General features: G+C 37.7%; 1 protein-coding gene and 1 long non-coding RNA gene across 5 annotated transcripts; one reads left to right on the top strand and one right to left on the bottom strand.

Moving 5' to 3' along the window:
* The first annotated feature begins 1,379 nt into the window (after window positions 1-1,379).
* On the top strand, window positions 1,380-4,761 carry LOC137723111 (uncharacterized). 4 transcript variants are annotated; one of them, XR_011066850.1, is made up of 9 exons: window positions 1,380-2,039; window positions 2,179-2,559; window positions 2,741-2,820; window positions 2,907-3,003; window positions 3,395-3,488; window positions 3,580-3,670; window positions 3,755-3,858; window positions 4,318-4,448; window positions 4,584-4,761. It is a non-coding gene; the product is annotated as an uncharacterized lncRNA (long non-coding RNA). The 4 variants fall into 4 exon arrangements; XR_011066852.1 differs by having other exon boundaries at window positions 2,267-2,559; window positions 3,580-3,858; XR_011066851.1 differs by having other exon boundaries at window positions 3,580-3,858; window positions 4,595-4,761.
* A 2,645-nt stretch (window positions 4,762-7,406) lies between these two features.
* On the bottom strand, window positions 7,407-10,971 carry LOC137723634 (receptor-like protein 6). The gene has a single exon (XM_068462830.1). It carries the CDS (start codon window positions 10,849-10,851, stop codon window positions 7,648-7,650), a length of 3,204 nt encoding a protein of 1,067 aa, XP_068318931.1. The 5' UTR covers window positions 10,852-10,971; the 3' UTR covers window positions 7,407-7,647.
* Between the last annotated feature and the right edge of the window lie 2,507 nt (window positions 10,972-13,478).

Raw genomic sequence — 13,478 nt, 5'->3', positions numbered from 1 at the left:
TGGTGGTTATTAGATTTTTACAGTTAAGTGGGATTCGTTTGCATGTTTCAACAACAGTACTTTAGGGCTAAACTAATAAAATGTAATATGCTACTCTGAATCGTATTGCTGAAAAGTATGTACATACGTTATTTTATACAAAATATCTTCATTATTTTGGTTTTCAAATTGATGCTTTGCGCGTTAATCGATGAACATGAATTTGGAATGCATCATTTTCTTGGCCAGAAGTGTTGATTTCGGCACCTGACGCATTAAATGCTATAAAGTGTAAAGTCATTGACAAGTTGGCCATCTTGAAATGGATGTCAACTCTTGAGAGAGATGGATACATTATTTATTTGTTCTTGTAATTATGGATGATTTTGAAGCTGATTTCAGTGTCGTTGTTGGTAAAGAGAGAAAGTCATGCAATTTTGTCTGTAAACCATTCAGAGTATGAATATTACATTTAGTCGTATAGTTGGTGCTTTCAAAACCTCAGGAATAGGAAAATTGTTGAGGGTATAAATCTCATACCGAAGAAATGACGGACCTTGTATGTATGCTTATAAGTAATTCAGTTACTACTTATATCGTCAAATAATTTTATGATGGAACCTCAACTTTCTTAAAAAACTACATGTTGATTGAGAAAAAAAAAAAAACCAAACTATATATATTGATTGAGAAAAGAAAAAAAAAAAAACCGTCTCAAGGAATTGCACAAAATACTTGGCTCCTTATGTGGAAGGACCTATTTCTTCTTGAAGACTAATCACAGTTTGATATGTACATACAATGCTTTAAATATTTTTTACCTTGTTTTGGTCATATGAATTAGGATTCGTTTGAGAAATAAAAGCACTTAGAGTGCTTTTTGTAAGAAGCACATAACTATGTGATACTTTGATTTGCATATAAAGGAAGAATGAGGGCTCAGAGACTGTTTTTGTAAGAAGTAGGTTGAAGGTTTTTTTTTATCAGAACTCCAAGTGCTTCCTCAAAAAGTCTTCTAAAGTGTTTTAAGAAGAAACATTTGGCAAGTTCTTCTTCAAAAAGTGCTTTTATAGCTCATAAACACTTATAAGGACTGGTAAATACTTTTTACCTTTTTTTACCAAATACAATCAGATGCAATCCCAAACATGTCCGAACTCGTATTTGCACCAAAACACACGTCCAAAAATCAAGGAATAAGGTTAATGATTGGAGTTTCATACCAGTTTAGCAAGTGAAAAGGAATAAAAGGAGTCGTTTGATACATGTGGTCCCCCATTCTTTGGGGTCTTTGTAGCTGGGTTAAATATTCTGCCTAAAACGGTCAAAAAGGGTCCCATGCGATGTGGTGTGTCCTACCCCAACTGCCCCGGTTTCCCTTCGACTTGGACACCCTGAGTCTTCCTGCCCGTTAGGCAAGGGTAGATATGTTGTCACTACCGAGTAACAACGGACTTGAAATTTCAATTTATCAGTTAGCTCACTCATCCACAAAGTCCACTCTAAACTGTACAATTTTCTTCAATTTTGATCCGGTTAGTTACGAGGGGTAATCGCCTTTACAGCTTTGATTTTAGGTTTTAAGTATTAGATTGTGACCGATGAAGCGATTAACCAATCCGATGACGAGAAAGTATGTTTTAAATTATGATCTTTCGTCTTAAAACAATCAGCCATGTAAATAAATGAGATTAAAATTGAAATAAATTCAGTAGAAATTGAAGCTTTACATTCATTCAAACTTCACAAAAATGAAAACTTATGGAATGACGCAAATATTTTGGTTTGAACAAACTCACTTCACAAACATTAAGATAACATGACAATATTCGACAAATAGAGCAAGTCAGCTACAAGCTAATGTATTCTGAAACTTTATCGAACTCGGCTTCTGTCGCTCTGAAGCTCGGCTTCACTCTGAATCCTTGCGTTCTTTTTCTCACAAGCTACCAACGAACCGGTAGAAGTTTCTTGGTGAAGAACCAATCAACAGTAGAATTTTCTTCTGGTTTTGAGGTTGATTCGAAGAAAATTCTACCCAGAAAAGCTCCCGTTTCCTGGTTTTCTGTTGTTATCAGAACAATGTCGATATAATCTGGGGGTTTTATTTTGTTTGAATTTCTTTCTTGTGATTTTGGATTTACAAATGGATTTTGTGTTCAACTTTCCTTTTTGTGATTTTGGGGATTTTGTTTGTAGAGCGTCCATCATCGTTGAAGATGCCTCTTCTCGAGTCTTGTGCTTCATTCCGTTTCTCTAATCCAAAAAATTGATCGCTGCTTCTCAGACTCTCTCTCTCTGTCTCGCACCGCCACTACCAGGCGCCGCAGCCGCTCAAAGGCTGGGTCTCCAAAGGTGGCGTTTTGTAAAACCCTCCCTACGCAAGGCAAGTAATTTCATGCCCAATTTGGAATTTAAATCTATTTACATTTTTAAATTGATTTTGGGTTACTGAAATCAGCTATGGAAAATCTGCCATTGTCTGAGAAAACTCAAGATTCCAGTATTCAAGTTTTGGGTTCTCTTCAGACTTCACAATTGTGAACTGGGCAGCCAGTGCAACTGGTTACAGAGCTTCCTGTGAGTTAAAGTTTTAAAATTTTGTTTAAATTTTTTTAGAGTTTTTATCATTTTCGTTATCTCTGCTGATGTTTTGGATTTTTTTATTATGATTTTTGTGCGATGATTAGGGTTGAAGAATTTGATGATTAGGGTTGTAAGCAATCTAATTTGAATGTTGATAGCATTCGTTTTATTTTAGAACTCAAAGCCATCAACAACTTATTGGCCCTTGCGGTTGGATTAAAGCAAAACAAAAGTGTGAACATGATTGTAAAGAAGGTACAATTGTTTCTTATCCCGTTGTTTAGTTTCTTCTATCTTTGAATTCATTGGATTTAATTTCTCATTGTTATTCAATTTTCTAGGTCTTATCAAGTGCTTCTCAACCAGTTCACTGTTCACCCAAACGACTGCCACCACCAGTTCACCCGAATCTGATGAATCGCGCCGCACCACCAATAGGTAAGCAATTTATCCTACTCTAAATTTCAAATATTTCTTTTTAGGTCTGTACATGTGTGCATATGACAATTCATCTAAATGTTATACCTAATCCTTTGCATTTAGGAACATAAAACGGAAATTAGGTGAGGGTTTTCTTTTTCAAATGGGTTGATACTTTTGGCCTGAAAGTATGAAATGCCTTCTAGCGAATCTTGAACACGGTTTGGGCAAGTGATAGTTGTCTAACACTTGGAAGGCAGCTCTCTAAAATTTAAATTATATTTCAGAGTTTTCTTTTCTTCTAATTACATAAAATTGATATTGTCATATAGCTATTTGTTTGTGCTTTGTTCTGATATATCGATTTCTTTTTTCTCAAATTTTTTGCTTCGTTTTATATAATGCACAGAAAGAAGGGGGAACGCCTGAACTGGAGAAAGGTACAGTTAGGCTGTTCAAGATCTTTATGACGTTGTCCATGACATCCTTTCTATGGACCTGAGGTCAGTTAAACATGTGTTATATGCGTATGGGTAGAGTTTCCATTGCTTGATTCTCCTCTACTTATATCACTTTATTGGCTGCCAATTTTAGGGAAAACTATGAGACATGGAAATTTTTGTCAAATGCAAGGACGGAAGGTCGTCTATTTGCAAAGTTAAAGTGGCCCAAGGACCCTAAGTTGGTATGTTTGAGCAGATTACCTGATCTCCTTAGTTGGGTTTAGATTTAATGCTCAGTATTATGTTGTGCTTCTGCTGCTTTTTAGTTATTGAGGATATGCAGAGAGTGCAAGTGAAAAGATTGTATTCACTGTGTTGACGCATTATTTATAACGAGAGATCCAAAAGGAAGGACAGGTTCAATCTCAAGGTCTGTGAGCCTTCAATTCTCAATTTTATTATTATTAATTTTGTTTGCTCTTTGAAAATTGAATGCATCAGTCTTTTAATTTTATTGGGATTAGTTTACCTGAGATGGGTTTTGGGTAATCATCTGTTATTTTCTGATTTGGTTACATTATGCGAATCATTGCTTCTTTAGAAAGATTAAGGAAGGTGAGCAATTTCAGAAAAAATGCGATTATCATTTTCTAGAGATCATGGCATTGCCCTTCCTGTACTTTTTGGTGGTTGTAAAATTAGGACCTGACATGGAAGTGGGTTTTGACATTATTATTAATTTTTTTTTTTACATCTATAGTGTCATGTTGGCATTATTGCTTACGTATAAAAGTGAGTGTATTTTACATCTATCTAATGCCTTCAATTTTAATCTCCGCATTTTCAGTGTTCACTAATGCCTTTAATTGTCCCCTGTTTTACATCTCAGTGATGACACAAAAGCTCCATAGAAAACGTGTCAGCTTTTGACTCAAATTTTGACGGTGCCCCTATCATCTCTCCGAAAACCAAAGCAACCCCAAACAATTCCGGAATCATTTTCACGTGTCCCAAAATACGGTATATATATCTTCATCTCAAATTTATTCATCTCACAAATGTTCATATCAAGTTCATGGTTTTTCACTGTTCGAAATTCCACACTACTTAATGTTTGATAACACTTTTATTTTCCTCTATTTACTTTTCTATTAGTGATGTTGCAGCAAACGAAATATCAGACACAACTCTTACTCCAAAGGCTCCCGCCAGAAATGATCAGATTCCCCAAGCATTTCTGAAACCATATGTATGGCTGCAAAACAGAGTGTATACCCTTTCATTGTTCTATATTTTTTGAATTATTAACTATCTATTAAACATAATCTTTTTATCCCCTTCGCTTAAAACTCAAATAGTTCACCAGATTTCTTTATCATAGTCAATTGGAAATGATGCGGTACTTTATTCAATTCAGATTCTTCATTTCAGTTGCTTGGTATGCATCTATGAGGATGTTAATTTTTCATCAATGAATACTGATGAATTTTGCTGCATAACCTTCATATGTCGCATGCATTGTTCAACTACTCAATGCTATTCCTTTATGAATGGTTTAACTGATACCTCCTATTTAGTTGATGAAATAATCTACCAAAAAAATAGGGAGTTCAATTCAGAACAAAAAATTCTGTTAACATTTTAGTTCGCTTTCTACAATTTCGACCATCTATATAGATCCTCCAATCTTTCATATCACATGCCTATATTAATCTGATTGATAAATGCACAGTTCCTTTTTTAACTTCCAGTCCATTTGAAATTTTCATTTTGCTGCTTTATTTTAACAGTTGCCATTTTTTCAAATTTGTATCAACACTTTTCAAATTTTAACAGTCCATTAGATTTCCATACTTTCTTTTTCTCTTTTGTTTTAAATTCTATCTCATTTTTCTAAAACCAAAATGCAAAACATAAATTTTTGGGCAGTCTGTCTTTAGGCACTTTACAGTACTGGTTCTGATCGCTTGATTGAAAACGCTGTGTCTATATTTGAACAACTTGGTAGAAAAGGTTACATAGACAAAAAAAGGCACCTCAGCAACCGGATGAATAAGAATGAACAACTCCTGCTGTACCATTTGGCATATCCATAAACATCTATTCATAATCTTTCGACCATCTTTTGTACGTAAATAGGACAATTTCGTAAATCTTTTGTATGTAAATATTATATACATATGCATCTGGCATTCTCTTTTGTATGTAAATAGGATTATCTACCAAATCTTTTGCACGTAAAATAGTATGTCCATACAGATCAAGTATTTTTGTATGTAAATAGTGCTATACACAAAATTCCATACAGTTCAATCCCACAACATCGCGTGGGCATCTCTTACTAGTATCTTACTAAGAACAAGATCAGCTCGTCGATTTGATCAGAAGGCTTCTTATATGCTAGGTATTGGAAATTTGAAACCAGAAAAGCCAGGGCTTTGATCAAGCCAAGCATAATGGCTATTGACCTTTGATCAAGTCAAGCATAATGGATAAATCAATAGTCTGCAGTGTAGGTACCTGGAAGATCTTCTCTTGCAAATCAAGAGTTACCAACCTTGTGAAGTACAAAATCTCAATCGGAACCTTCCCCGTGAAGCCAGCATTCATCAAGTTCAGACTACTCAAACCAGTTAGCTGCCCAAACTCGGATGGAATCTGAGTGTAGTTGAAGTCATTGTAAGCCAAATTTAGGTCATCGATGTACTGCAGATGGAAAAGAGCACTTGATATGTGCACCTAAAATTGACTCGCTGCTTAAGTCAAGATGAGAAACACAACCATCTTTGCAGGAGACACCTTCCCAAGAACAGTAATCTTAGCCATTATTCCACTGCACAATTTTTTTAGTTTGTATAGGGTCAAATTCGAGGCTGTTGTTCAATTGCAACAACAATGATCGTTGATCGCTGGGATGACATTGCCTAGAGACCACAAATGTATGGAAGCTGAGTGAAGCGTAGGAAATGAGCATCAGAAAGCGGAGGAGTTTTCATCGGAAGCTCTTACTGATATGGGACAGAAAACGTAGTACAGAGCTTAGGCTTAGGGTATTAGGAATATCTTCAGCAGTTGTCACAAATGAAAAATCAACGGTACGTAGTCATTTATGCATAGAGTTCCTTTTTCATTTTCGTATTTTTACTTGTTCATTGGCTACTAATTCGCATGCATTAATGTGTATAGTTGGATCGAGACTCTGATATTGTGGACAAATGAGATTGCATTAAGGGATTGACTTGTTTATCATTGTATTCCTCTTTGAGAGGCTAAGGAAAACTTTGGTGATGGTAAGTTAATGGTGGGTTTAACTTTGTGGAGAAGGTTTCTTCGAGACTTGTTGCTTCCTTGACTTGTTGACGTCGAAGAGAGGGTGACATTTTGCCCCTAAAACCGGGCTAAAACTTGCACGTACACCCCTCCTACCTCTCGCATGAGGAGACAGACTTATTCTGATACACGGAGAATACACTAATAGTGCAAGAATTTTGTTTCTTAAATAGTTTAGATAGCATTATGTAAAGCTCTTCAACTCACTTCATAGATGCCAAAGGTTCACAGCTAATCTACAAAGAAGTGGAGATTCAACATGCTGCAAGTCACCGAAAAACGAAGAAATTTCCCCGCTTAGCTAGTGTTGATGCGGTGGTGACCTTACGTTGGTTGTATCAAAGACTACCAAGTTTTCATCCGGAAAAATCAAAGCTAAAACAGAGTAAACGTTCATGATAACAAACAGAAGAAAACCAACAAGAGGAGAAACCACGAAAGAAAGAAAGCTAAGAACCAAAGCCAAACGAGTGAAAACAGAGTCAAATGAAGCGTGATTTAAGTAGAACTATGTTGATTCAATGTCGCTTGTGTTTTATGTGTTTTAATTCTGTTTTTGGTTTGTGTTTTATGTGTCAAATTCCATACTCTGAAAATTTAATCGCTAATATGTCAATCTTATAGCGAACAATGCTGATTCCTATTGAAACACAGTTTGAAAACATTGATAATCCTGGCATTCAAAAACAAGAATGAAATGCGGGCAACTCTAATCCACATTTTACTAAAAAAGTTTGCAACATCAAAATATAAAAAAGTAACAGAACAAGCTCACACTACATCTTGTAATTTATAATTATGTGACAGCAGAAGAAAATATCTTATTTCTTACAGAACACAATCATAACAAGGAGGCTAGCTGCATTGCTCCTCAATCCTCATAATAATTTCAATGTCTCGGCCCTTGAGTTATGTGAACATGTCTTCGGTGAGGACCGATTCTTTCTTCAAGCTGAGGAAATACCTTAAAGAAGATGTTCTCCACAGTTTTGTAATACCATTTCCGCCATCTCTTGCAGAACACGAGTGGCCCGATGACAGCTCCAAAGCCAAGGATACATCCAATCTCAGTACTTATAAGATCAAAATCAATCTCAGGTTGAGCATTAGAATGACCTTTTTCTAGTGGTGGTGGTGGTGGCAATTGTGAGGTGATATCAACTGTCAAAGGAGGCCCCCACAATCCTTTGTTGAATGTGAAAGAAGCTGCTGAAAAAGATTGAATCTGAGTGCCAGTTGGAATCCTCCCCTCTAGTTGATTTATTGAGAGATTCAGGAACGAGAGGAAATTAAGTTTGACAAGCTCTTGTGGAATTTGTCCGCTCAATTTGTTGTTTGAAAGGTCTAAGGACTCGAGTTGTCGTAGATTACCTAGTGATGATGGGATTGTGCCTGTGAAAGCATTACTGGACAAGTTTAGGCCATGGAGGGATTTGAGCTCTCCCACTTCCTCAGGTATTGATCCATTGAATTTGTTGCAGGAGAAGTCAATTGAGGTGAAGACTGTTAAGATCCTTACCAATTCCATCTCTAGACCTTTGGTGGTAACTGTTATAGCATCCTGATAATATAGACTGGAATGCGGAACTTCAACTCGGAGGTAATTAATCTTTGCCATGGCATCATGTTCGTCAGCCATCATTGCTGACCAGGTTATCAAACATGTTCCTGATATTTCACCACTAAAATTGTTGCGAGCTATGTCAACAATTTGAAGCTTTGGCCAGGGGCCACTGGTCGTGCTACATCCAATTTGTCCATAAAAATGGTTGGATCGCAAAACAAGGACACGCAAGGAGGATATATTCTTCAACAAGCGAGGAAAGATATCCTTTATCTGATTGTTTCCCATGTTTAGAACCTCTAACATTGAGCAGTTGGCAAGAGATTTTGGAAATAGACCTGCTATCTGATTTCCACTGAGGTCGAGAGTTTTTAAACTACAATGCTGTGGAAATCTATTAGGGACAGAGCCACCAAGTCTGTTTCTCCTCAGATTAAGTACTGCCAGTGTCCTGCTTATCTCAGTCAAGCATTGGGGAATCGGTCCACCTAGAGAATTATTGGACATATCAAGAACCTGAAGATATGTTGCCTTGCAGATTGATTCTGGAATGCTGCCTTGGAACTTATTGCTTGAAAGAGAGAAGAATATTGTGTAATTAAGGAAAACCCCAATGTCTGCCGGTATGCTAGAGCTGAAGTTGTTCCTCGAATAATCCAGATAAGAGGCAGATGGTGGAAAAAATGGGATTTGTCCCTGAAGCTGGTTGGAATGAAGGTCAAGCACAAACAAATTAGAAGTGAGATTGAGGAAGGGACCTTGTAGAGTTACCAGAGAGTTGCAAGAAAGATTTAGTTGGGAAAGATTACTGAGCCCCCAAATCCAGTTGGGTATCTCACCATGAATCTGGTTTTGTGATAGGTCCAAAGTGGCTAATTTTGATTGATTTGTCAAGAAACCGGGGATTCGTCTCAAATTGCCAGAAACTAACTTCAATGTGGTAATATTTGGAAACAAGGAATGAGAGGAATTGGTGTCATTGTAATTAATAGACAAGCTATTGAATGAAAGATCAAGACTCGAAAGATTTCTTAGCTGCTGAATATCATTCAGAAGAAAAGAGCCAGTGAAGTTGTTCGAAGAAAGTGAAAGTATTTTGAGCTGACGGAATTTCAAGATAGACTTCGGAATTGGCCCTTCCAACTTGTTTCTACTCAAATCAAGTGTGTCCAGTACAGCTATAGCACCAAATTCAGGCAACTTACCAGAAAATTCATTGTCAGAAAGCTGTAGCATCTGCAGCATGGGAAGAGAAAACACAGATGGTGGAATAGTCCCATTAAGTAGATTGTGTCGCAAGTCGAGATTCACCAGACTAGTCAGGTTTTCCCAGCGTGAGGAATTAATCTGACCCGTTAGCTGATTGTAAGAAAGATCTAGTAGGGTCAGATTCTTGGCCATGCTGAAAGATGGAACTGAACCATTGAAATTGTTAGCCGACAAATCCAAATAAACCAACTGTGTAAGGTCTTCCATTGATCTCGGGATTGACCCAGTGAAATTACAAGTTCCAATATCTATTTTGGACAGCAATTTGAGGTTCCCAATAGAGTTCGGAAGCATCTGGCCTGAGAAATTTGCCCCATGGAGAACCAGCGATCGAAGAGAGCCATTCTTTGGAAATTCTGGTAAGGAACCTTGAAGCTGCGGATTACCGGATAAGTCAATAGTCTGCAGTGTCGGCACCTTGAAGATATTCTTTGGGAATGCACCATATAATCCAGAATTCATGATTCGTAAGGAAGTCAAATTGTGGAATTTCGAGAAGAACTCTGGAACTTGAGTAGACAAATAGTTGTTCTCAATACGAATAACTGAGAGTGACTTAAGCTTCAGTAATGAATTATGAATAGGGCCTGAAAGGTTACAAGTGGACATGCTCAACACCCTCAAATTTGGCAATGAAGATGATATCGCTTGGCACCACTCAGTCCCCTGTGCTGATATATTCACACTATCGAGATAAAGTTCAACAAGCTCAGAAAAGTTCCTAAGCAGCACATCTAATCTTGGATTCTCAAGTTTCAACGAAGGAGTTCCGGGGAAATAAAAGGCAGACAAATCAAGAGTTACCAACCTCGTCAGATGCGAAATCTCAATTGGAACCTGCCCCGCAAAGCCAGCATTCGACAAGTTCAGATTACTCAAACCGGTTAGCTGCTTGAACTCGGATGGAATCTGAGTATAGTTGAAGAAATTGTAAGCCAAATTCAGGTACTCAATTGACTTGAGACCAAAAAGAGAACTCGAATTATCAAGTCCACCAGTAATTTTCTCGCTGCTCAAGTCCAGACTCGAAACACAACCCTTTTTGCAGGACACTCCTTCCCAAGAGCAGTGATCCGAGCCTTTGTTCCACTTGACAAGTTTCTTAGATGTTGCAGTGTCAAATGTGAGGTTGTTCTTCAATTGTAGCAGCAAAGATTGCTGATCGCCGGGACATTGGCCGTAGACGAGAAATACGTTGATGCTGATGGAAAAGTAGTAAAAGGGTATTAAAAAAAGCCATGAAAACGGAGGAATTTTCATCGGAAGCTCTGGCTGATATATGACAGAAAATGTAGGAAAGAGCTTAGGCTCAGGGTATTAGGAATATATTCAGCAGTCGTCACGGAGGAAACATCAACGTTCGTACTCATTTGTGCATAGATTTCCTTTTTGTTTTTCGTAATTTTACTTTTTTCATTGGCTACTAATTCGCAGTTAGATTGAGACAGATATTGTGGAAGAATGAGATTGCTACTGTATTAACTTTGTGGGGAAGGTTTCTACGAGACTTGTGGCTTGCTTGACTTGTCGACGTCGAAGTCCTTTCCCAATGTCCTAGTGGGGTTTACAATATGCAACAAGTAGGGTCCTTATTCGATGTCGACATACTTTTGATTAAGGTGCTGAAACAAGTAGGCAAGCGGAGAAGAGAGGGTGACATTTCCGCTCTGCATCCGGGCTAAAACTTACATGTACACCGCTCCTAATTGTCATGTGAAGAGAGAGACTGATTCAAATACACAGGGCGTACAATTTCTAGTGCAAGAATTTTGTTTCTTAAACAGTTTAGATAGCATTATGTAAAGCTCTTCAACTCACTTCATAGATGCCAAAGGCTCACAGCTAATCTAGAGAGAAGTGGAGATTCAACATGCTATTGGTCACCAAAATACGAAGAAATTTCCCCGCTTCGCTCGTATTGATGTGGTGGCGGGCCTTACGTTGTATCAAAGACTACCAAGTCTTCATCCGGAAAAATTAAAGCTGAAACAGAGTGAACGTTTATGATAACAAACAAACAGAAGAATACAAACAAGAGGAGAAACCACGAAAGAAAGAAAGCTAAGAACCAAAGCCAAACAAGAGAAAACAGAGTCGAATGAAGCACGATTTAAGTAAAGCTATATTGATTCAATGTCGCTTGCATCGCCAATTTTGTTTAATTCTGTTTTTCGTTTGTGTTTTATGTGTCAAATTCCGTACTTCGAAAATTTAATCGCAAATATGTCGATCTTGAACAGGAAGAAGTGCAGCAAACTTTTCATTTTTTTTTTTTTTTGGGGAAAAACTTAATGGGTGTGGTGGCTTAATTTTGAGGAACATGGCAAGACCATTATATTTATGAATTATTTGACTTAGAAGTCTCCTCCCATCTATTCTGGAAAAATGAGAAGGAAAAAGGAAGTGGGGCTGCAAAGATTGCTATTTCCAATTCGATCTTTGTTGACTAATGTCACCATTGACTGACATGAGAGCGAACTAGGAAAAATAGGATGATCACAAGAATCTCACACCCCATGTTCATAGGATTGGATAACTCATGAATTTTAGGCACTAAAAGGAAAAAATCATTCGATCTTATTCTCAAAATATCTTGAATATAGCGAGTTATACAATCTAATCTACCAAACGAGCTCATTATACAATCTAATCCATCAAACGAACTCGTTATAAGATTGAGTTTAGCCAAAAGTCGAAAAATTGTGACAACTCAGACGGTTGATTTAGTAGCTTTTTAATATCGTGGAAAAATATCTCCACAAGACTTGGGGGCTGCTTGTTCAATTGATTTTGCAATTATTTCCCAATACGTCTAGTGGGGCAGCATTGTCACTTTCCCAATTTTCAGTTTGTGGTGACTGTTGACTATGGACTAAACTATAAAGATATATATATATATATGTATGTATGTATATGTATGTATGTATATATATGTATGTATGTATTTTTTTTTTTTTAAAATCTCGACAGCTTGAGGGGAATTTTATTAATATCGAAAAAAGAGTACACACATAAGTCTAATCCCTCGAAATACATGAAAAAAGGATAAAAAAACAATACATGAATAGAAAGGGGGACATAAACCTTATCCCTTTAGAAATAAAATCAACAAAGATATAGGAAAAATATAGGGACATGAAACCTAACCTCTCCCCTCCCTCTAAAGCAGAACCTAAAGGTTTAGACCTGCAAAACAGAACAAGCAACATGTTAGATCCCACGTTGCACAGGGGAGTGGATCCTCTATGCCTTATATGTACATACTCACCTCCATTAGCACAAGGTCTTTTGGAAACTCATTGGCTTTGGAGTTCATCGAAACTCCGAAGTTAAGCGAGTTCGCGCGAGAGCAATCCCATGATGGGTGACCCATTGGAAAGTTTTCGTGTGAATTCCCAGAAACAAAACCGTGAGGGCATGGTCGGGGCCCAAAGCGAACAATATCATGCTACGACGGAGTCGAGCCCGGGTCGGGATGTGACAATTTGGTATCAAAGTCAATCCCTGGTCGGAAGTGTGCTGACAAGGGCTTTGAGCCCCTAAGGGGGTGGATTGTTAGATCCCACATCGCCCAGATGAGTAAATCATCTATGCCTTATATGTACTTGCTCACCTCCATATAACACGAGGTCATTTAGGAGCTCACTGGTTTCAAGTTCCATCGGAACTCCGAAGTTAAGCGAGTTCGCACGAGAGCAATCCCAAGAGGTCATTTAGGAGCTCACTGGTTTCAAGTTCCATCGGAACTCCGAAGTTAAGCGAGTTCGCACGAGAGCAATCCCAAGATGGGTGACCCATTGGGAAGTTCTCATATGTGTTCTCAGAAACAAAACCGTGGGGGCGTGGTCGGAACCCAAAACGGACAATATCGTGTTACGGCAGAGTTG

Source organism: Pyrus communis, chromosome 17 (assembly GCF_963583255.1).
Source record: "Pyrus communis chromosome 17, drPyrComm1.1, whole genome shotgun sequence".
Classification (NCBI taxonomy): domain Eukaryota; kingdom Viridiplantae; phylum Streptophyta; class Magnoliopsida; order Rosales; family Rosaceae; genus Pyrus; species Pyrus communis.
The sequence above is the reverse complement of the archived record's forward strand: the minus strand, read 5'-3'. Positions and strand labels throughout refer to the sequence as shown.

What these genes read in the sequence shown, in the direction of transcription:
- LOC137723634 (XM_068462830.1), bottom strand. Translation starts at nt 10,851, where the DNA reads ATGAAAATTCCTCCGTTTTCATGGCTTTTTTTAATACCCTTTTACTAC.